Source organism: Dermacentor silvarum, chromosome 5 (genome assembly GCF_013339745.2).
Source record: "Dermacentor silvarum isolate Dsil-2018 chromosome 5, BIME_Dsil_1.4, whole genome shotgun sequence".
Classification (NCBI taxonomy): Eukaryota; Metazoa; Arthropoda; class Arachnida; order Ixodida; family Ixodidae; genus Dermacentor; species Dermacentor silvarum.
The window spans coordinates 28105610-28127920 of record NC_051158.1 but is presented as its reverse complement, the minus strand read 5'-3'; the positions used below and the strand labels follow the sequence as shown (position 1 = coordinate 28127920).

Genomic DNA, 22311 nt, shown 5'->3' with positions numbered 1-22311 from the left:
GTGCAACAGTGTTTGTGCATAGTATGTTGCACAAACACACCAAAGCCTTCAAATACGAAACATGTTAGTGGTCACAGTTATGTTACTGGATGTGCACCTGGGTGTGTGCCGCAAAGCTTCTCAGCATGTTTTGTTTAGTGTTGTTTTTATATGAATTCATTTTCCTCTAATTTGTTTAAATAAATGTTTACCATTTTCATTGTTTCGTTTAGTAAGAAAAAGACTGGCCACACCGTAGCTGTGACACGGCTGGAATGTGTTGAGCCTCTGTGTCTGCTTAGCTTATTTTTCGACGTGGCAAATATACAGGTGTGACATTTGTGAGCCATGGGCTTTTTCCCGTCTCCCCTCTTTCAAAATGGGAGCGCAGTTGTCGCTTTACAATCCCTTGTATTCTAGGATGTCCCTCCACCTGAATGAACTGGAAATTGCGCTTCACTCCTCAGTGGTTCCAAAAAGAAAAACTTTCTGACCAGGTTGCTTTTGGGATCTACTTTGATGCACTGGAGTAAAAGTATGTTTCGCAAGAAAATCCTTTTCATAAGAAATGAGTGTTGCTGAAGCACTAGCTCTTACAGTTGTAGGACGATGCTGTGCACCGCTCAAAGTCGAGGAAAAGATTCAAATCAAGGCCCATTTGTCAATGTGGCCATTACACTCCACGAACAAAAAGTTGGCCGCATCTCAGCCTTTCGAAGAAAGGGAAAAAAATTATCTGCCTAAGTGGTCTCGTACACTTGTCATGTAATAGACTCGTTGCAGCAAGTTCACATCATCACAGTTTGGACAATGTACTTTCCAGTGTAATGATAGCGACCAGTGCATATGGCGGTGCTCTAGTATCAGCCACATGCTAAAGATAGAATTTTTAAAGGCCTACTGCATCGAAATTTTACTCTGGCTAAATTGATTGTAAAGGAATAGCATATGCTGTTGAAGCAATCTTGGCAAAGTTACAAGAAGGGTAATTGTCTCATTTTTTTATTACCAGCTTAATAGCGCCTTAGGGGGCAACGTGTGCACCCGGGGTTAGCAGATATGACACAAATCGTAGCACATTACCTACAAGATAATTTTTTTACCATGGAGGTCCTACTGAATAGCCACACTGATTCTCATTGCTCTGAGAGCTATAATGGAAGCGGTTTTTTTACCCTTTCCATTCCGTGAAAAATGAGGATGGTATCCAATTTACCAGAACTTTTTTTGGCGGTTTCTAGAGATTTATTTTCTGAACAAAATGGTGCCATTTTTTTCAATTCAGTAAGGTTGCTTTATTTGTTAAACTGCTTGAAATAAAAGTTTAAAGAGGGCTTCTCTGGACTGCACTGAGGTCTTGTGGCACAGCGCTCTGCAAGGCGCGTTACAGTATGAAAGAGAAAAAAGATAGGAGAAATAATCGAAAGTTGCAAAACGCATGTACAGTCGCGAGCACAAGTTTGGAGACCATGGCATCGGCAAACAATTTAAATACAAGCAGAGCTCCGCGGCCTCGAATTGGCTTAATACGTTGTAGTGGTCAAACACGTGCACGTAGGCGCACGCTCTTTATTTCAGCCGGAATGCCCAGGCTGCGAAGAAAAAAAATAAAATCGTGGCATCTTTGGTCCACAAACTTTTGCTCGCGACTGCACATGACTAGTGGCTACTTTTCCACAACTCCAAAGGCACTTCACAAAGTCGCCTTCGTGTGGTAGGATTTGAAGCAAGGCGCAGCACAGAGGCCAACTCTGCACTGTTTGTTTGAACCAGCACTGTCCTCATTTTTCTGTGAACCATCTTTGTTTCCAGACTGGCAGCAAAGTATGCATATCCTCGTGGGTGTTGTTTTCTTCTCTGTGGGGGAATTCTTGGAAAATGTCTGCCTTGGAGTCTCACTCGTGGGCAGCAACAAGAACCTCCGGCCCATCCACAGAATCGTCGTCGCCCGAGTGCTCAGAGGAGGACACATTTTCTGTTTCTGAGCAAAGCTCTAGAGAGCTTTCTTGTGACCAGGAGTCGTCAAAATACTTCCTTTTGCATGCCCTTTTACTGCCACGCGGCAGGAAGGCAGCCATGTTTCCCGTGCAAGTGTCAGAGGAGCTGGCAATAAACAGTAAGGTGAGAAACAACGGCACAACATGAACAAGTGTGGTAACCTAGTGTCAAAAATTGCAACTAGACTCAATTTGACACCTATATGCGTCATGGGTTTGCTCTGCGGGGCATTTTCATTCATCACTGTACTTGTCATCAAGAAGAAGTAGTAGTTCAATGATTTGAAAATGTAGAGAGGTCGGCTGGAAAATGGAACATCTGGCCTGCTACTCTACGTGAGGGAAGGGGAAGAAAGAGGGTCACAATGGGGGATGACAATGGGAGGAACGAGGTAAAAGGACACATTGCATAAATGTTATCACAATCGTGAGTCCAGGCCCGTGTCGCCTAAGAAACGTGAAATAGCACGCATTGTCTCTATCGTGTGCCAACTCTGTGGCCATGGGCCTAGCAAGAGGTCCTCCGACAGTGGTCCATTGTATAAATGCCTCAAGGTAGCTGCCAGTGTCAATATTGCACGCGCATACTCAGGGCACACCATGAGCACATGGTCTATAGTCTCTATAACACCACACACTGAACAGTCCGGGGAGTCTGTCCGTCCAATGATGTGCAAGTATTTGCGCGTGAAAGCGACGCCTAATCGCAGTCTGTGTATCAGGCATGTGTCAGGCATGAGGGCATGGAGTTCCACGCAGGACAGGAAATTGCATATCGGGATCCAGCCTTTTAAGGCAGACGTGACGAGCGTCTGGCTGGGCCCAGTATGTTTTCGTCGCACTCATTAATTTCGACAGGAGGCATGTGATGTCCTGTCTAGAGAACGGCACTGCAGTTCGCAGGCCATTGCTGAGGGCGCGCTTTGCTTCGGCATAGACCATCTCATTACCATTGAGCCCACAGTGTCCCGGGATCCATTGGAACACTATGCGGTGGTGTTTTTCTTGAGCGCATGAAAGTAGCTCGGTGATCACAGTGCCAGAACTTGATATGCGGTGTGGCGCAGGTAGCATCCCAAAATTTGCAGCGCGGGTTTTCAGTCCGTGAAAATGCACCATTCATGAGGTCTTTCCCCGCAGATGTGGCGAATCGCTTCCCGAATAGCCACAAGCTCTGCAGCGGTTGATGTTGAATTGTGATCTAGAATGAAACCTCGAGTCATCTGCTGGGCTGGTATCACCACAGCTGCTGTCGATGCATTTGGTGATGCGGACCCTACTATGTAAACATGAACATAGGTCTGGTATTCTGACCAGATGTATGCTATCCGATCTCCATTAACGGTGCTATAATACCTTATGTCTCCCACCACAGATTCTTGGGCATTATCATTGACCGCGGTTTGTCGTGGCCGAGGCATGTAAATATGTTGAAGCAAAAACTTAATTTGTTTTGCCATGTTCTTCGCTTCGTAGCAGGCATGAAATGGGGCCCCACAGAAGGCTCCTTACTACGACTTTATCAGTCTCTATTTGTAGGCTACATTCGATACAGCCTCCCGATACTCTCAAACTTGATTATTTCCCGTTTACGGACATTAGAGAGCGTTCAAGCGCAGGCACTCAAGATATGCCTCGGCTTGCCACGGCGTGCCTCCAACAAAGGCACAATTGAGGAAGCCTGCGTATGCCCATTATCGGTATACCTGTCCCACGAACCACTTCGAGTATATCTACGGTTACTAACACGACACCATTGCCATCCATTGACGTCGGTTCTACGTGAGCGGCCGGACAGCAGTTTCACAAGTGCACTCCGCTGCCATCTACCCCACATAACATCAGGCTATGCCCTTCCATATCACCCCGTCAAACCACCGTGGGTGATGGTTCAACCTTTGGTATGCGTGCACGTCCCCGGCATACTAAAGAAATCATTAGTTCCCGTTAGCGGACTACAACTTTGTCATCAATAATATTAGTACAAACACTCATCACCACTAAACCCGTCGGCAGTAGAGAAAGGGTTAAAGCCAAGTTTATTTACCTCTTCTACCCTTATTATGGGCGCTAGCTGCTGCTGTCTTGGCGATTATACAACTCTGGCCTCTAAGTATGTGCCCGAATAGGCAACTTGGGTCATTGGATATTTATTTGCAACAGGGTATATGAACACTTCTTGGTCGATTGCCCAGAATGTGCCACTGTAGGTAGGTGTGCAAATCGGCTAGCAGAGCAAGGAGTGAGTCTGCAACAGAAAAATTGAAGAAATCGGCTGCAGTGAAGTGAACAAGCCGGCATAAAAAGCAGCCAAATGTGGAGAACGAAAGGTTTACGGTATGGGACCAGAGAGAGAGAGGAATTTGAACGGCAGGAAGGTGGAGAGAGAGTGGGTCCAAAGCAGGCATTGAGTGAGTAGCAACATTAAGCTACAGAGAAGTAAAGAAGTCTGCTACACAGAAGTGACGATCTGTTGGTCACAACTACAACAAGTTGGAAACAGAAGCAGCCTAGTGTGGAGAAATAAATTTTGGGGAACAAAATGGGGAAAGGAGTGAAGGAAAGCCAAACCAAAATGCACGAGTGTGCATTGAGGGAGGAAAGTTGAGCTACATAGAAGGGAAGAAGAAGAACTGATGACATTTTAATAAGCATCAAAGAAAGCTTTGCTTATAGCCAACTCCCACATATGTGGGGGATCAGCTGATTCTTTTGGTGCGGTGTCAAAAATGTCTTTTTGTGACACGTCTGCAAGCTTATAACCGACTCCCACGTATGTCCGTGCTGCCCCGGACTCTGCAATGGAGGGCCCTACAACCCTAGACCCTTGCTTTGCAACAATTCTGAAATACTATAGAGAAAATAGAAAAATCTATCCACCCCCGCACGGCAAACTCGGCGCTGCGGAGGCAACCGTGTTGCGAAGATTGCAGACGAACACCTACATAAATCTGCACACTCTCCACCTGATCTACCCCACCGCATACAGAGACATATGCCCGGCCCTGGAAGATCAGCTACGACGTATCCAACGAGCTGAGCGGATGGCCCGTGCTAGTGGGGCCATGGAATAAGGGCACCACCCTGCTGGACAAACTCCGTTTTTCACCCCCTAGCCCCTCTGGGGGACTGGGGTAGGAGCCCGTCCTGTTTCTGTATATAATAAAGTTTTCTACTACTAGTTGTGACACATTCACTCGTATTTCAAATGTAACATTTTGCATGGAGGCTGCTGGAAACCTACCCCATCTGAAACTATGCTTCTTGCAGGGTAAAAATTTCATTGCATTTGGCCTTTAAGAGAAGACCTGGCAAGATGTTGCCCTCCACCTGCACCCATTCAACGGACAAGATCTCAGCCTTGCCCCTTAAATATCTTCTCATAGTGTGAGAACGGCCACGAAGAGCATTTTTGCAGATGAGCGGTGCGAAGTGTACGAGTGCAGCATTAACCCATTAGGGCCCAGCGTACTTTTAAAACTACAGTACCATTTTAATTTGTAGATAATTAAAGAAGAAACATACTGCGTTCCTTAGTACACCATTTTGCTAAGAAAGGTCCTGCCAAGACGACCACATTGCAGTTTTTTGTCAGCTGCATGATGTATTTGATCTATTCATCGCCAAACTTTGAGAAGTGCTGGACATGGCAGGTGCTGCTGTACATGCACCTTTTTTTATTTTTTGGCAAGCATAGCATATGCATCTCGAAGCTGAGGTTTGTGTGGAAGTTTTAGAAGAGAATGGTGTACACGATGAATGCATGAAATTCCATATACGATACATATGTATAGCGTTGCAGGAAAATTAATGCAGGTCTACTTTGTAAAGTACACTGGTGTGTGTATGCTAGAGGGGTGTGCTTGTTCTCGAAGCACACACGATGGTATTTTTACCTGTACTTCGACAAAATATTTTTTGCTGACTACAAAAACTTCAGAGACCATTGCAGGTAAAAAATATATTGAGGATTACATCAACATTTCTGTTATTCTTCCTGGTTCCTTTCTTGCTGCCGAGAAAGATTAGTCATCTTTCTCTTAGTCACACGTAGATTAGTCACACTCTACTCAGTCAATAAAATAGCGAGCAGTCAATAAAATAACGGTACATTGAGATAAATAAAATACATTTAGATATCCTGTGAGCATTATTTAAAAAGACAGGTAATTTATGCAGGATTTTATTACAATTTGGAAAATGGGTGGGAGGAAACAGAAAACAATCTATATTCCTCTGCCAGTTGAGATGAGTTATGCAGTGAAAGTAGGGCAATCCACATTGGGAAACCAGATGTAGACTGCAAGCCTTGAATAGTCAGAAAATTATAATGAAAATGTTGCCGAGCAAATCATACAACAGGACTGTAATGCAAGAACCAACTGTTATTGGAGGAGATACCACCAGTCTGTTGAATGTTTCAACTACCACTGAACCAAATGCTGAATGCTTTAGTCTTGAATGCCTGCATTCATCGCAAGTTATCACCTCTAGATCTGGACCTATAATGTATTTTCATCGCACGCCCCTCTGAAAGCAACACAAACGTCCTTCCCCGTCACTTGATGGAACCATGCTACACACCTGAATAGTAAGAACACTTCCAGGCAAAGAATATTTCCCACTAAAATGCTCATTTTGCTACCAGAAGGTTATGCGGGCTTGCCAGAAAGTTTCGTCTGACTCTTCGCTACAAGCCTTTTTGTTTTTGGAAGCTCCAAAATATAGCATATACATAAGGTGAGCTACATCAGGTGTTGCTCCCACAAAGGCGCAGCATATTTTATAAAGTACACTATTGTATTGTCTCGAAGAATAAAGCGCCACTCATTAAACTTTCACAATAAAGCTTTGTCCACAAGTGTAGGCCGGCTCCACATTTTTATAACATCTTCCTCCTAAAACAGTCACACCAATGCAGTCGAATGCCTTTGTAATGAAGGGCTTGGGACATAATTTCAAGAGAGACAGTGAAATAAGTGCACACACACAAAAAGAAAGTGCTGGTGTACTTTATTTACAAAATGATTTGGGTTTCTACAGCAGCTTTCAACATTTTTAGTCACAATCAAACAGAGCTCATATAAGGCAACCAGCACATAGTGGTGTAGCCATAACATTTTTTCATTGAGGCACCCCCTTTACCGTCAATGAAGGAGGGAGGGGGGGGGGGGGGTTAGGTGCCACCCCCTCCGTCCTGGCTACACGCTCCTGCAGCGTGTTGAACAGATACATTCCGAGTTAATTGCACATAATATTATTTGGCTCAAGTGTTTAAAGAGTTCTGCTTTTGTTTCAATATTTGGAAACGCCGCTATGTACGTGACTATTCACGTCACATTTTTTTCATATCGTTGGCAAAGTCGTCGGCAGCACTACTGTGGAAGCTGCAGGACATCTTAGCCAATAGGTAGGCTGACTGTCCCTCGAAATGTCTTCATCCGTGCCGCGTCGTCTGCTCGCCGCAACACCTATCCGCGGTATATGATGTGCATTGTGCGCCAAGGTCCTAACATGTCACGTACATCGCTTTAACGTATCATGTATCAAGCAAAAATAAAACTCTAATCCCTCCAATAATCAGACAATTACGCCCAGAACTATATTCCGCTGGGCATGGATATTACCAAGCTATATTTGACCCTTTTCGCAGAGCAGTTGGTTCTCGAGAAACAAGATGACATTTTCGGCGGCACGCCGCGCCCAAGTGGGAAGCAATGGGAGGCACTGCTGGCCAGCGACCGCCGCAAGGACCAAATCGGTCTAGTGCAGCGAGCTCGTAAGGTGGCTGAGGCCAACGGAGGCTTGGACTAAGGGAACCGACCCTGCTGAGCCCAGCTGGGAACAGAAGCATCAAGTCTGAAGATCCCGGCAGGCAGCCGCGCAACACCTCTGTAAATAGAGCCAAATAAAGTTTTACAACAACAACCTTGCCACAGCGAAAGTGCACGAATACAAAGCTATTACCGCTTCTGCCCCGTTTGTGAGCGATCAGCTGTCGGAAATGCAAGTATGTTTTCGCTTACGCACTGTGCTCCATTCATGCTGCAAAATGTGGAGCGGTGGATTGAAGACGTGCAGTAGTTGACTGCAGAATAGTGACTGGCATACTAAGGAATGGAATGAATATGTGTGACCAAGTTCATGGACTGTTGTTACATAGGACAGCCTGTGTTGCTGGCCCTTCTCGATGCACGACTTTCCTCGTGGATAAAAAAATTTCACTCATTCGCCCCCAGCGCTGTATCGCTATAACCTCCAAAGACTTCAACCCCAGAACGTCGGCAAGAGTGAGTATCGCTCGTTAAACAATAACAAAGGGAGTAGCGCCACTTCCTGGCATAGTAAGTTTCGCACACATTATCTACACTCATGTAGCTCGCACGCAAACTTACGCACACTCTATCGCCAACGTATTAAGAATGTGAATGGACACACGCTTTAATCAATGCGCCGACAGCACACGAATGGTTGAAGCTGAATGCTTTGTGACTGTCTACAGGAGTAAGCTACTTACTATAGTGATAATACATCTTTGCTACAAGCTATATACAATTAAAGTACAGAAAAGCTACGTTCGAAGCCTTGTGTGCAGAAACAGTAAATCTATTGCAACCGAGCACACTCGCAAGTGATTAGGCAGAAAATCAGATAGTGATTGACCGCACCGACGAACTTCACCGAGTCAGAAACGTGACAAGCCGCTGTTTCAAGGTATTTGCCAAATATAGAATGAAGAGCAAAACACACTGATCCTGATTCAATTCATAAGCTGAAAGTTTCGATAGCTTGGAATACATTTTTAGCCTCGCTTTTGGAGCAAGCATGATATACACTGCTCTCGCCGTTTGGACAAAGCTTTATGAGCTCTGAAAGCGCTTTCACATGTCCTCTGAAGCTGTGGCCAAAGCTTCATGTCGTCCACCCATGCGTCTACGTTATTTCCCGAAACAGAGGTTTACAGAGCTGCACCGGGTCTTATGTGCATTCATTGTAAACAGGGAGGCAACGGAGGTAGCTGAGGCAAGCAATGGCCGCGCCCACGGGATCACCGCGAAAAGGGTATATGTACATCTCGTATCTTCTGCAGTGCTGCAAATGGCTTGTGGCTCTCCCGGGCTGGGATGAGTTTTCTAAAGCCGTTGCTGCAGAAACTATAAAATACGCTCCAGTTACCTTGTTCTCAGCTCGTGCAAGCCCGTCTCGGTCTGCTTGTTTTCAGTTGCTTTTTCTTGCCCGGTTCTATTGTAACGTCATTTTACGCACGGCAACTATAAGCTTGTTACATTAAATAAATAAGTGCATGGACGCTCGAAAGATGGCGCGTACAATTATCGTCGTCGTCAACACAAATGATGGCGAGGAGGCAGCGTTGTCTCCCTCACCACATCCTCACCGGCCGCCCCTCGTTTTCTCCGGAAAGCCAACAAAGCTGGTTCTTCATTCTATGACCAGCTGCGCCAGCACTCAGTGCAGCCACTACACCAAGGGACCGTATCGACTCCACAAGCGTTTTCGCCGAAAACTGGCGGCGCGTGGATGGAGGGGCTTTACCATCGACGAGCTAAGTATGCGTCCTCCGTGGAGGTAAAGGGACGCAGCTGGGCCGGGGCACGGCCCCCTAGGCCGCATACCCTGCTACTGCTAAACACCGCGTCGTCGACCGGCAACCCCTCCATAGCTAAAATAACTAGTCCCCAACTGCCCCAACTAACAAGATCGACAAAGATGCGCCACGAGTCCACGGCCGTGGCGCAGCAGTTGGTTCTTTAGTCTATGACGCGCCCGCAAGCGTACGCGGAGTGGGCTTGTGCAGCATCGCGTTGTCGGGCACTGCGCCTGCGCGGGAGGCGAGATAATAATAATAATAAAAAAAAAGGGAGGGGGGGGGGGGGGGGAGAGACAACGAGCGAACGTTTCTCTGCACAGCTGTAATGGAGGAAGGTAAACTTCCCCCATGACAGCTGTCCTTGGAGGAAGGGTGGCGGGCACGAGCGTCGAGCCGAGCACGAACTGTTCACGAGCGAGAGGAGCCAGTGCCCCCTCCTCCCTGCCCCTTCCACCCATGGCGCACGCGCCACCGCCGCATTTGCTGGTCGGCAGAAACGTGTGTGGAGGCGGGACTTATTGGGTTGCTAGGCGGCCTTATCATACGCACGCCTACGCTTTCCCTCGGTGCCTTTGTACCGCAAGTCCGACCTCAAACGAACCACCCACCGCCGCCAACACCAAAAACGGACGAAAGAGGCAAATGATGCTATTAAAAATTTGGTCACGCAAAACTCTTTCTCGCGGGGAAGTGGAGCGGGAGGGAAAGTACACCGTTACGGTACAGTCTAGCCACTGTAGTTACGGTTTATCACTTTATTTTCTTTTTCACAGCCTCGCACGCCGTCCGGGCAGGGTCCTTCAGGACCCTGGTCCGGGGCTAGCCTGGCGATCTCCCAAAACTACCCAAATCCTCTACCCAAAACCCCTCGCATGCGATGATGATGATCAATGCTTGAAGTGGAGTGGGAGGGAAAGTACACCGTTACGGTTTATCACTTTTCTTTTGCACAGCCTCGCACGCCATCCGCGGTTATCCTGGCGACCTCCCAAAACCCCTCACATGCGATGATGATGATGAATGTTTGTGGTTATCTCTTGGTTATTTTATTTGAAATGGGGGACAGGAGGGAGGAGGTGGTGTCAAAAACCAAATGCAACCCGCCATCTATGACGTGTTTCCGGCCCTCAAATCGATTCCGTCGCGTGCAACCAGCAAAAGCAAAGCCTTTGAGATCTGCATTTGTTACTTAAAGGGCTTCGTCACTGAGGCGTGGATTTGAAGCACCCGAACCTGAAGTAAATAAAAAAAATTGTTTTTGTTACCACAGGTGTGACCCACCAAATTCGAACAAAAGATTTACGACGCTTGTTTAAGATCTCGGAGGCTAAACTTGATTATCGGGAAGCTCGTCGTGCCGACTTTCGTCTGCGCCGGCGCAAGCGCACTGGCGCTGGCCACCGCACTCCCGCACGTATGCCGTCGTGTTGCCAAAACGTTGGCCAAAACGACCAAGTTGTACGGATTGTACTCATATGCTGTACTCGCTCCGTCCGCTTGACGGAGTGCACGGTCTGCGTCAAAGTCACGGTGGTCCAAGCTTTTCGAGCTTGTTGACGTCACAGTTGCGTTCAAATTCAGATACGTTTGTGCGTCTGTGTGCGTTCGTCTAGTGCGCGCATTTCGTGTGCGGGTCGTGCGGGTGCTTTGGTGCGTTTGCCATGGATGCCACGGAAGAAGGAAATGCGCCCTTAAGGCCACACCGGAAATGCGGTAAGACGCTTGAACATGTTATAATGGTTCGCAAGCCTTCAAGGCGTTGCGAGGACCGCTTCTAAAGGAACGTTCGGTGACAATGACGGCGGCACTCGCATTCGTGGAAGCAGAACGCTTTTGGGACGCCGGAGGCCGCCATGTTTCGAAGGCCTTTGCTTACCACCACGGTTTAATATTTAACGGACTGTGGGCCTTCTGCAACGATCGATATGCATTGTCTAGTCTCGCCAACTGATTTTTATGTCAGACGGGGTGTGCGAAAGCAGACTGCACCTCTCAGTGGCTTTAGACGACGCTTTTCACACGACGCTTTTCACGTTGAAATGGAAAGCTGCCGTGACGTAGTCAGGTGAACGCTTACCACGAACGCGGAAGAACGCGGGATTGTGGTAACGCCACTGGCTATTTTCTTTTGCATCTGGGCTTTGCGTACGACATGCCTCCATATTTGCTACTTGACCTCTTGTGAGGATCACGATGTTGGACTTCGCGGGCTGGTGCGGCTCACGAAAAAAAAAAAAAAAAAAAAAATCGATGGACGTTATATTTGCAGAGTGGGCGCCGGCGCCGATTTGCTGTTGGTTTGAAACATTTAGAAGCATAGAAGGTTAGGCGAGTTACGATTTTATGATGTAGCTGCACAGTGCGAGAAAACGTGGACGCAGGTCAAGTAAAGACTGGACGAGCGCTGACTTGGAAATGAAATTTATTACACACAGGGGGGGGGGGGGGGGGGGGGATAGGAAAATGAAAACAAAAAATTGACAGTCACATTAGCACACGCTAAAGAGGGTGAAGGCGAAAGCCTGCGCACTCAAGAGACATTAATTAAATTACTTGACATTCTCATTCGAATGCATTGTTACTTCTTATTACTTGGTATTTCAGACCAAAAGTTGCAGGTTCGAGTGCCTAAATTGCCGTTACCTTAATTGACTGTGGCTTAATTAACCTCGCCATAATGAACACCAAAGGTCGCGGGTTCGAGTGCCTTAATTAGTTCTATATTAACTGTGTCTTAATTAACTTCACCTTAACACCAAAACTGGTGGGTTCGACTCCCACATAAGCTCGAGGGTTTGACTCCCACCGAAGGTTGTGGGTTCAAGTGGTTTAATTAACTCTATCTTAATTAACACAGTGACACACGCACCATCAAAATTGTTGCGTGAGCATTGCTTGCTTGACCAGCACAACATCAGAATTGTTGCGCGACCGTTGCTTGCTTACTCGTAGAAGACGACGACGGCGACCCGCACACCATCACAATTGTTGCGTGAGCGTTTGTATATAGGTAAGACGCGATGCCGAGTTGCTGTAATAAGTAAATTACTACATCGTGTCATTGTGTACGATTCCGCTTCGACGACACAGTTTTGGCTCAAGGACGTTGAAGGTCGACTTTACGATGAGACGTACAAGGCTTTCGCCTTAATAGTGAACAGCACGCATGCTCGGACAGTAGGTTTCATGGGGGCTCAACACCGGATTTTTTTCCTCAGATTAGCTTTGCTCTTGGGTTAAGTCAGCGACTGTTGGCTAACGCACCTGTCTCCATGTCCATTCTGTGTGTAATAAATTTCAGTTAGAAGTGAGTGCTCGTCCTGTCATGTCTTCACCAGTGTCCACACTTTTTTGTGCTGTGCAGCGACATAATGAAGTCGTTTGAAACCTGTTTAGAAAGTAAAACAAAAAAATTGTGTATGGGGATGGCCAATGAAGAGCGGCAGAAAAGCTCAAAGTTCCCAGCCCCACATGTGCGATCAGCACATGGCTTAGTAAATACAACATAACGTCGCAGAACAATGAATACAATTTTCTCAGAATTGCACATTGACAACATTGACAAATCATATTTGTAGTAGATACAAACGGTACATTTTGAAGACACTTTAGTCTCCTAAGCTAGTAAATAACAAGAAACTCACTATGAAATATTGCCTTCATTATGTTTGCATTATATGAAATATTGCCTTCATTAACAGTTAACTGTGCACTGACTGACTTGCATTGCATAAAAAGAAGTTGCACATGAAATACTAATATGTGTCTTCTTTTTCTAAACTTTTGCTCACTGGCTTTTTTATTTGTGGTGTAGTGATGGGGTGGGGGGGGATTCAGAAAATTAGATACCCTGTAAAATTTTTGCGTACTGTAATTTGTACATGATTTCTTTCTATGAAGTCTTCTTAGGTTATGGGCATATATTTCCCAGCAGCATGCCTGCAAGAAAGAGTGCATCTGCATCTAGGTTTATTTCATCATATATGAGTAATACAATTTTTTTTTATGTAGACACTTTAGATTAACAAATTGTTTTTATCAAAGCATGCTACAGTATGTGTTGAACCTGGTGCACTTTCGAAAATACTGTTACGCATTCTTTTTTGTAGGCTGTAATACTATCTATGTTTTTCTTGTGGCTACCCAAATGAGAAAAGGCAGTGTTGAATATGTGAGTATGCTAATGTGTAGTACAGCTGCTTTATAACCCAAAATTTGAAGAGATATGCCTTATCTAATTGACCTGATGGATTGGGGATAGCTGACACATGTTGAAATAAAAAACCAGTTGAATGATTCATGAAACATGACACCTAGGAATTTATAAGACGTAACGCGCTTATTCATAATTCGCATCACTCCCCACAAAATAAGTTTTCATTCATGGTGAATGCATGTACTTGTATCTGGAAAGTAACTTTTTCTTTCTCACACTTCATTTTAGTGTATTTGTTATTGGTAACAAAACATTCTAACCAGTTTTTTTGCATTCAGTTGGAACATGGGCACTCGGAAGCAAATGTCTGGAGACCACTGCATCAGCAAAAAATGAAGCTTTCTTCTAACACTGCTCCACAATGTGGAGTTCCTTCAATACATTGCATTGGTTCAACACGCGCACATAAGCAGTACCACTTTATTTCAGCCAGAATGCCCAGGCATCGAAAAAAAAAAATAATAAAGAGTGATTGGGGGGGGGGTGGCACCACTGATCTCATTTTCCAGCAAGTGTACGTGCTTTGTCCTGGCGAAATTAAGATGGCGCTGCATTTAGCGGAACAGCAGATTGCTACAGTGGCACAGATGCAGTTCTAAACGGTTCTATCCGGGCCCGCCACAGTGCTACGGCATCCTGCTTCTGAGCACGGGGTCGTAGGTTCAATGCCCGGCCAGGAGGGGTATTCTGGAAGCGTCCACTTCGTGGACATGTCCATTTCGTCTGCTGCTGAAGTTCTGATTGGCTGGGCTGGGGTACACGTCAGAAGGAGACAGGCACTCCCAGCTAATCAATAATTTAGCAGCAGACAAAACGGACATGTCCACTAGGTGTGCACTTGCAGAATACCCCCACAGATCTCAATGAGGGCATGAAATGCAAAAACGCTCCTGCTCTTAGATATAGGCGCACGTTGACAAACCTCAAGTGGCCCTCCACCGCGGCATGTCTGAAAGCCTCAAGTATTGCTTTGAGACATTACTTCCCATCTATCGATCGGTGGTCTCCAGCTAACAAGGAGTGAGAAAAATGTAGAGGAAGTGCTTGCACGAGTCCATGCAATCTTTGCACGATGGCCATTGTGTTAAATGAATTGGCTTTTCTTTTATTGGGGGTTAACGTGCCAAAACCACAATCTGATTATGAGGCGTGTGCCGTATGTGGGTCTGTGGATTAATTTTGACCACCTGGGGTTCTTTAACGTACACCCAATGCACGTGCACTTCGCCCCTATCGAAATGTGGCCGCCGCGCCCAGGATTTGATCCCGCGACTTTGTCCTTAGTAGCCAAGCCACCAGCATAGCCATTAAGCCACCACGGCGGGTAACTGGCAAGTTGACTGTCAGTGTAATGGCGAGGTTTTTACTACCTTGTCACTCTTTCGACACCTTGTGATGCTTTGTCCAACTACAATGTGTTTGAGTTCTTGTCGAAGGAAAATGATAATCGTAAAAGGGCTGCATGTGAACGATTATGTCACTACCAATGCTTTATACCAGCAGTTAAGTAAAGTATGGTATTTCACTGCAGTATTTGCTTGGTGTGTTGTCTGGTTAAATTCTTCATCACAAGATTCACTACCAGCGCTGTTGCTGCCATACACCTCTCTGGTAACTCGGTAAAATGCAAACAGTACAACTAAAAGCTCTCCTTCTATATGTGCTCGAATATCAAATGCACTCTCAATTTCTGCATTACACATTACTGTATGGTGTTATGTCGTTGCTATAGACTGCTTCTCTAAAGCTTCATTATTCTGTGTGTTTACAAGCAAGATGTGCAATAATGCAACATGTTTCAGTGTCAGTGATACTAGTGAACCAAATATTAATTGAAAAAAAAGTGAGTAAGCTTGATGCAAAGTTATTTACCGAAAAAAAGCCATCGAAAGTTCTAGAAAAAATTTTTAACCAAGAAAAAAAAAAAAACTAGCTGCAAGCTTGCAATGGAGGCGCAATGCTAAAGAGACAGCGGAGCTGATGGGCACCTAGCTAGTCCTGGCTTTTGGGCTAGGCTAAGCACTACCAATCATCCCCAGCATTTTCCGGAATTTATTGATTACTGATTGATTATTGATTGGCTATCGCAAGGTATTGGCCACGTATTTGGGCTAGGCTAAGCACTACCAAGTCATCCCCAGCATTTTCCAGAATTTATTGATTATTGATCGATTATCGATTAGCTATTGATGACTGACAAAGCTTAAGTAGTCCCAACCATGGTTAGCTAGACTTAGCCAGGCTCAGCTTTGCTAGTTCCCAGGGGTATGTGCCATTACGCTTGGACTTTTTCTGCACTACCACCAGGATCGGCCCACATTCTTTGTGGACGACTAACGGAATAATGGCCGGCTTAAACAGCTCCGCTGTTAAAAATCGAATTAATTTCTCGTTGTAAATAAAAGCCGAAAAATGTTGAATTTTGTGACTGTAAGAACAAATGACACTGAACCCTACTCATATCACATGAAATTATGAACTCGTTCAGGTGTGCTATCGCATGCTTCATGCTTTAAGCATGTGCTATAGCATATAAGTCCCCGAATGTGTGTACAATTAAGGCAGTACTCTCACAGTTTATGAAGCTGATTATGTTGCAGTACGGCGACTTTCCCAAGAGGCCATCAGTGGCATGTTGGATGACCTTTCCGACAGCATGGACGACCCTGATGACCCTGACTTCATGTTGGAGCCTGACGGCCACCACAACAAGGTACAGCGCACACCGAATAAGAGGTTACGTCGGCCTTCTTCGGGCAGCTCAAGCACGTCTAATGACTCCGACTTATCAGCCAAACCACCCAAGAAGGCTGCCGTCCCACTCAAGCAAGTTGGAAAACCGTGTTCGGGGACCATAATCACAGTGGTGAAGCCTGGCTTCAATTTGATGGAAGATGCAAACGTCACACAGCATACGTAAGTAAAAACTTGAATTAGTCTAACTTAACCTAGTGAGTTTTCAGCTGCATGGATAAGCTCTCGGTAAAGCATTTTATTAAATAAATTTAGGACTATTTGATTTTCGAACCAAACTAGGCTGCTGCAGAAGCTTGCGGCCACTGAATGCCATGAGAACACTCAAAGTGTAGTGACAAGTGTGTTTGCAAGTATATGGCTTTGAACTGTGTGTTACGCATGGAACAAGAATACATCTTTAGATCATGGGCCAGAAGGCAGAGAAATATTTTGCGGCGAAGAAATGTGACACGGCGCCACCATTTGTGGTGGCGCTGTGTGGTCGCACAGCACCTAAATCTTCAGACACCAGAAACCTCTGTCGCGACAGCGTATGCTTCTAAAACAAACCTGTTTGAGTATTACAACTGCTGAAAGAACCAAAGGAAACTATTTGCTTTACAACGGTAGAAGGAGCCATTGAAACAAATTTGGTTTACCTAAAGAATTATGCACTTGAAGGCATGTAGTATTTGCTGCAGTGAGGATGTTTAGGTAACGTTTGTTGTTTTGTTGTGTAATTTTGTAAAGAGCAGAGCCGGCAACTGGCACGACTGCAGTGGTAGTATATTGGGCTATACATACATGCAGACTCTGATACCTATGCTGTCCTGTGTTGAGCTAAAGCCCCTCCACACACGTTTTCGCCGACCAGGTTCAGTACCGCCAACCTACTCTCCTCCTCCGCACTCCTCCCTCACTCACCCCCTCAGTTTCCGGCATTAGGCGGAACTTGCGTAGCCCAGCGTCTGGTTTTAGGCGGAAGCGACGTCACAGCTGCGTAGAGGTGCAAGCCTGAAACAAGCGAAAATTCCGGAACCGGAAATCCCGGAAACGGAAGAACTGGAATCAGAAACCTCGGAAGCGGAAATTGGGGAAGAGGAACTGGTTTGAGCGATGAATCGGGGAACAGCGGCGCACATCAAAGGTTGGCGCTACTTAGCAAAAGCGGCGGCAGCACATGGATGGAGGAGCTTTATGTTGAGCCATGTTGGGTGATGGTGTAGTTTCCGTGAAATGGAAGTCTGCGGGAGACCACAAGAAAAACAACTTCAGCTGTAAAACTCGAGAACTAATCCTGTTACCAGGGTTTTCTTGTGTAATGTGTAGGCAATGAAAGCGGATAATGGGACTCTGTAACCGATGACGAATGACTACCGAAGATCATTTTCTGTGTCTCATGAAATACATGTCATCGCTTATCTTTCCACCATAAGTGTGGGTCTGTAATATTGTGTCTTTTGGAATGAAGCAATTTAGAATGCACTTGCAGAAGTCCAGTGCTTTTGTAGCTTCCATTGGTGAGAAAATTGTTTGCAGTCTGTAGACAGTGCTGCCATGGACATGCGAGGCAAATGTTATTCCACTGAATGCAGCAAACAACCTTGCGTAAAAGACCCTTTCTCTCCAAGAAAGCCATTTACGACAGCTTGCAGCCATATCTCAGCGAAACAATCTAGGCATCCCACCGGAAGCACCACAGGGGTGGCTGTTTATTTTTAATAAATGTTTTTCTCCCTCTCTCCTGTGGCTACCGAGGCTTCTCTGTTATTATGCCCAGTTCAGGATGTCACATCGACCTGCACCAGCCGTTGTTCATGATCATGAGTTACACCTGAGCATGCACATCCCTCTAGTCCTCTAGCTGTTTACTCTGTCGCCACTCCTTCATCACTCTCTGGCACTTTTGTCAGGTCCTACCTTGAAGGGTTGCCATAAGTGCCTTGTGAAAAGAAGCAAAACTAAGAAAGAAGCAATAGGCAAGGCACTATCATGGGGCCGAACTGAGAGAAGCATAATAAGGAGGAATGGGCAATCTAAACATTTCACTCTTATATCTCCATCCTTATTATGTTATTTTTCGAAAACTTGTGCTACAATTGATCTTAGCCAAAAGGCCGAGAAGCGATTGGCCGTATGCTCTCATTGGCCGTATGCTACCCGCCGCGGTGGCTCAGTCAGCTAAGGCGTTGTGCTGCTGAGCACGAGGTCGCGGGATCGAATCCTGGCCCCGGCGGCCGCATTTCGATGGAGGCAAAATGCAAAAACGCCCGTCTGCTTGCGTTGTAGTGCACGTTAAAGAACCCCAGGTGGTCAAAATTAATCCGGAGCCCTCCACTATGGCGTGCCTCATAATCAGAACTGGTTTTGGCATGTAAAACACCAGAAAGAAGAAAACTTTTGCGAAGGTATATTCATTGAAAGGCGGTGCAGGGCCCATTGAATGTTTATGTAATCTTGTGATAAGTGTGTTGTTCAATGCAGAGGACATTCCCTAGTGCATCAAAAGTCTTACTATAGTATAGAGTATGCAGCGTACTTGAAAGAAAATTTAGTTACATATGTCTTACGCCACTTTCTTTGTTGAACTGAACAGTTCATCATGTTGTGGCTTGTTTTACTAGCAGCTGACATGTCATGTGCATCTTGGCAACAACCAAATTTTGCCAACGTGTTCGCCAATAAAATTTTCATTATGGTACAGTAAAACCTCGTTAATATGTACCCGTTTAATAAGCAATTCCGTTGAAATATTGTCGCGATGAATCCCCCGCACTATGGTCATTGAACATAAGGTATTGGTTGACCGCTTAAGCCGTAGTTGCTCGATGCATGCCAGATGGTTAGTGCACAGCGTTTACGCAATTTTTTTGCGTGTACAAGCGTGGAATCAGTGAAATGTCATGTGCGCAGACCATAGATAGCGAAATTGCGGTGTCCGGACCTTTCCTGAACTGCAGTCGCTACCGATAGGGACGTCAAAACATGGTAGCCATGACGTGTTTCCTCCTCCTATAGCTTCTAGCGCTTCCACGTTGTTATCATGGATGACGACGCTGGATGATGGTCCTTCCGTTTTCGACGCGGCTAGTGCGTTGACCGTCATGAGGGCGTTCGCAGAGAAGTGGGGCGTAATGGAAAAACTGGCTTGCGGTCCTGCCGAGTTTGACGATGCCGTCGTTGCTGCAAGGCCGCCACGGCGGCAAGTGAAAATCAGATTTTTTTGTTGCCTGCTTGCAAATAAAACTTGGCTGCGTGTGTGTTTGAGTGAGAATTAACATGTTTTTTTGGCTGGTAAGTCTAGTTGCTCATCTGCAATTCTCAATTAGTACATCGCTTAGTGCGTACCTGATCCGCGTTCCCGGAGAAATACGTATTAACGAAGTTTTGTCTGCTGTGATTGCAGGCTGGCATGCTGCTTTCCAGTTCCCCTCTTGCCCTTCGCTTCGCATCATGCTCGGCTTCATAGCTATGTATAAACTCAGCCCAACAGTTTGTTTTACCAACAACGCAACTTGTTTCACGGAAGAATTTCTTTCTCTTCACCACTCTCACGTGCCTATAACGCAACGTGTATGAGATGTATAAAAGTGCCTTTGGTGTGCCTTTTATTAAGATTTGACGTTCCTCTGGAGTAATTGTTTCATTATTTTGTGGGCATGTTCGAGGCACTTTGTTTTAACTATAAGGTCCTTCAGTCTCTTGTGTTAGCCGGTGTGCTCCTGTGTTCCAGTTTCAATATCTGTCTGTCGTGTTGTTCCGCAGGCCCACCACTCATGGGACCAGGTACATCTGCTGTGTACGGAACTGTGCCTCGCGGGGCTTGAGCAACCTGGACGGCCTGTGGTTGTTTCCACTTCCCCAGGACGACGAGACTCGTCGACTGTGGACTGAGGAGCTTCCCATTGACCTGGAAGGAAACCGTCCTGCCAGCCCCCGTGTGTGTTTTCGGCACTTTGAGAGCTCCAAGTTTGTGCGACGTCAACAGCGCTTGCTGGGTCTCCAGAAGGGCGCGGTTCCGTCTGCTACAGCTGGTGTAGCACATCCAAGTGCGCCTAGCAACAGCTCCAAAAATGCCAGAAGGAGCACTCCGGGGGATGCCGCAAGGGCCTCGCAATCTATTAGACCTAAAAGCGTTGTGAAACAGTCCTCTGCTTTGCAGCCGTCGAGAATGATGTTAGCCAGACCATTAGCAGAGCCAGATATTAAAGGTCCACCGATTCCAGCGTCGCCACCAATTGTGGGAAGCGTTGCGGCAAGCTCGGCTTCATTGAGCGCTCAACCTAGCCAAGTAAAAAATGAGATTTTCATCGATCTCACGTCGGACGAGATAACAACTGACGTTGAGGGTGACATTGGGAAGTCCCAGTTAGCTGAGATGTTGCGTGAAACACCAAAAGAGGAAGCTTCCACCAACATGTCTCATGCCGGGCAGTTGTCACTGTCAGCAAATGGGACAGGACCATCTGGAAGCATGGATGGCATGGGTGAAGAGAGCTACGAGCTCACGCTGGAAGATATCGAAGAAGAGCTGCCCTGGGTAGTCCCCGACATGCACTGGGATTCTGACCTGAAGGACGACCGGCTACACCTGGTATGGAACAACTCACCCGACCGGGAAAGCAGCAAAAAAGTCATTCTCGAAAAGGACCTGCGAGTGAGTGTGTACGTTGGCAAAAAGCAAGTGGTATTGGGCGTGCAAAAGATCACAACCATCGCGAGTCTCAAGCAGCTTTTTACAGAACTTGGCAAGATGTAGGTGGTTGGCCGTCTCAAGCGTCAGCTCTCACGTGCGCGTGTTTTCATTGTTTTCTATTCATTCCCTACCTGTTGGAAAATATTCCTCGGTGGGGCGCAGTTTCATAAAGCTTTTGCCGGCGAGACTTCCGGGAACTTTTTTATGTACCGCTATCTTTCTTGCTACTGCCTTCATGTTGTATGTTCTCGTGAGTGCTCACATTTTTTTAGTGGCGTGAACCGAGGAATTGGAGGCACGAGCACGTGCTTTGGAAAGTTCTTGAGACGACATGATGTGCACCTGCGTCCCGTGTTAACAGCGTAACGATCTGTACAGACAGTTGCTTTGTACATACATTTCTGGTTGTTACCTTTCAGATGCAGTACTAGTTATTCAGGTGGACTTGAATCTATTACAACTCTGAAAAAACAGTCAATGCAAAGTTAAGTTGACAAACTTGCTTTGTACAAGTATAGATAACTAATCCTTGGTGCAGAGCACGTGAGAATTTATTGTCAAAACTGGCTCCATTTGTGTTGAATTTTTTTTTTAAGCAAAAGTCTGTTTTCTTTTAAATATTGTATCTGGTGTGCTTTGACATGTGTGTTTGTGTTAATTTTATTGAGGACCAGGTGTCTTAGTCTTTCAGTTTAATTGTACATATCTCATCATGTTGTCACCATCATTGCCTTTGTATTTATTGATAGTCAAGTTCACTTTATGTATATATATATACATGATTTGCAAGCAGCTGGACGTGAAGCCAATAAAAAGGTTTCTTGCGTCCCTCCATGCATATGCTTGTGTTGTGTGTGTGCATACGTTGTGTCTATCGCGACGCGAAATTGGGTACGTCCCAGGATTAAGGGTTGTCTTAGGTTCTGTAGCAAGAGCTTGACATAGTTTGTCTTCAGACCCTGACAAAAATTGATTTGTTTTGCTCCGTTCTGAATAATTATGAAAACTAAGATGAGAGTGGGCACTTTTAGAGCACGCACATGCTATTGCAAGTGCCTACAGCATGAGCAGACTAAGA

The 22311-nt window shown here is 45.9% G+C and overlaps 1 protein-coding gene and 1 long non-coding RNA gene across 3 annotated transcripts; one reads left to right on the top strand and one right to left on the bottom strand.

Annotated features, from left to right (window-relative positions):
- Positions 1 to 220: 220 nt before the first annotated feature.
- Positions 221 to 9742, bottom strand: LOC125945573 (uncharacterized). Its single transcript, XR_007467014.1, has 3 exons — positions 9153 to 9742; positions 3939 to 4224; positions 221 to 2225 (listed from the first exon to the last, which is right to left on the bottom strand). It is a non-coding gene; the product is annotated as an uncharacterized LOC125945573 (long non-coding RNA).
- A 1226-nt stretch (positions 9743 to 10968) lies between these two features.
- On the top strand, positions 10969 to 22082 carry LOC119453180 (uncharacterized). 2 transcript variants are annotated; one of them, XM_037715196.2, is made up of 3 exons: positions 10969 to 11298; positions 16402 to 16717; positions 20303 to 22082. In XM_037715196.2, exons 1-3 carry the CDS (start codon positions 11247 to 11249, stop codon positions 21294 to 21296), a joined length of 1362 nt encoding a protein of 453 aa, XP_037571124.1. In that variant the 5' UTR covers positions 10969 to 11246; the 3' UTR covers positions 21297 to 22082. The 2 variants fall into 2 exon arrangements, with proteins under 2 accessions (XP_037571124.1, XP_037571123.1); XM_037715195.2 differs by having other exon boundaries at positions 16387 to 16717.
- Positions 22083 to 22311: the final 229 nt, after the last annotated feature.

Coding starts and splice junctions, on each gene's coding strand:
- LOC119453180 (XM_037715195.2), top strand. CDS start 11,247: ATGGATGCCACGGAAGAAGGAAATGCGCCCTTAAGGCCACACCGGAAA. Junction 11,299..16,386: donor AAGGCCACACCGGAAATGCG/GTAAGACGCTTG, acceptor CAGTTTATGAAG/CTGATTATGTTGCAGTACGG. Junction 16,718..20,302: donor GCAAACGTCACACAGCATAC/GTAAGTAAAAAC, acceptor GTTGTTCCGCAG/GCCCACCACTCATGGGACCA.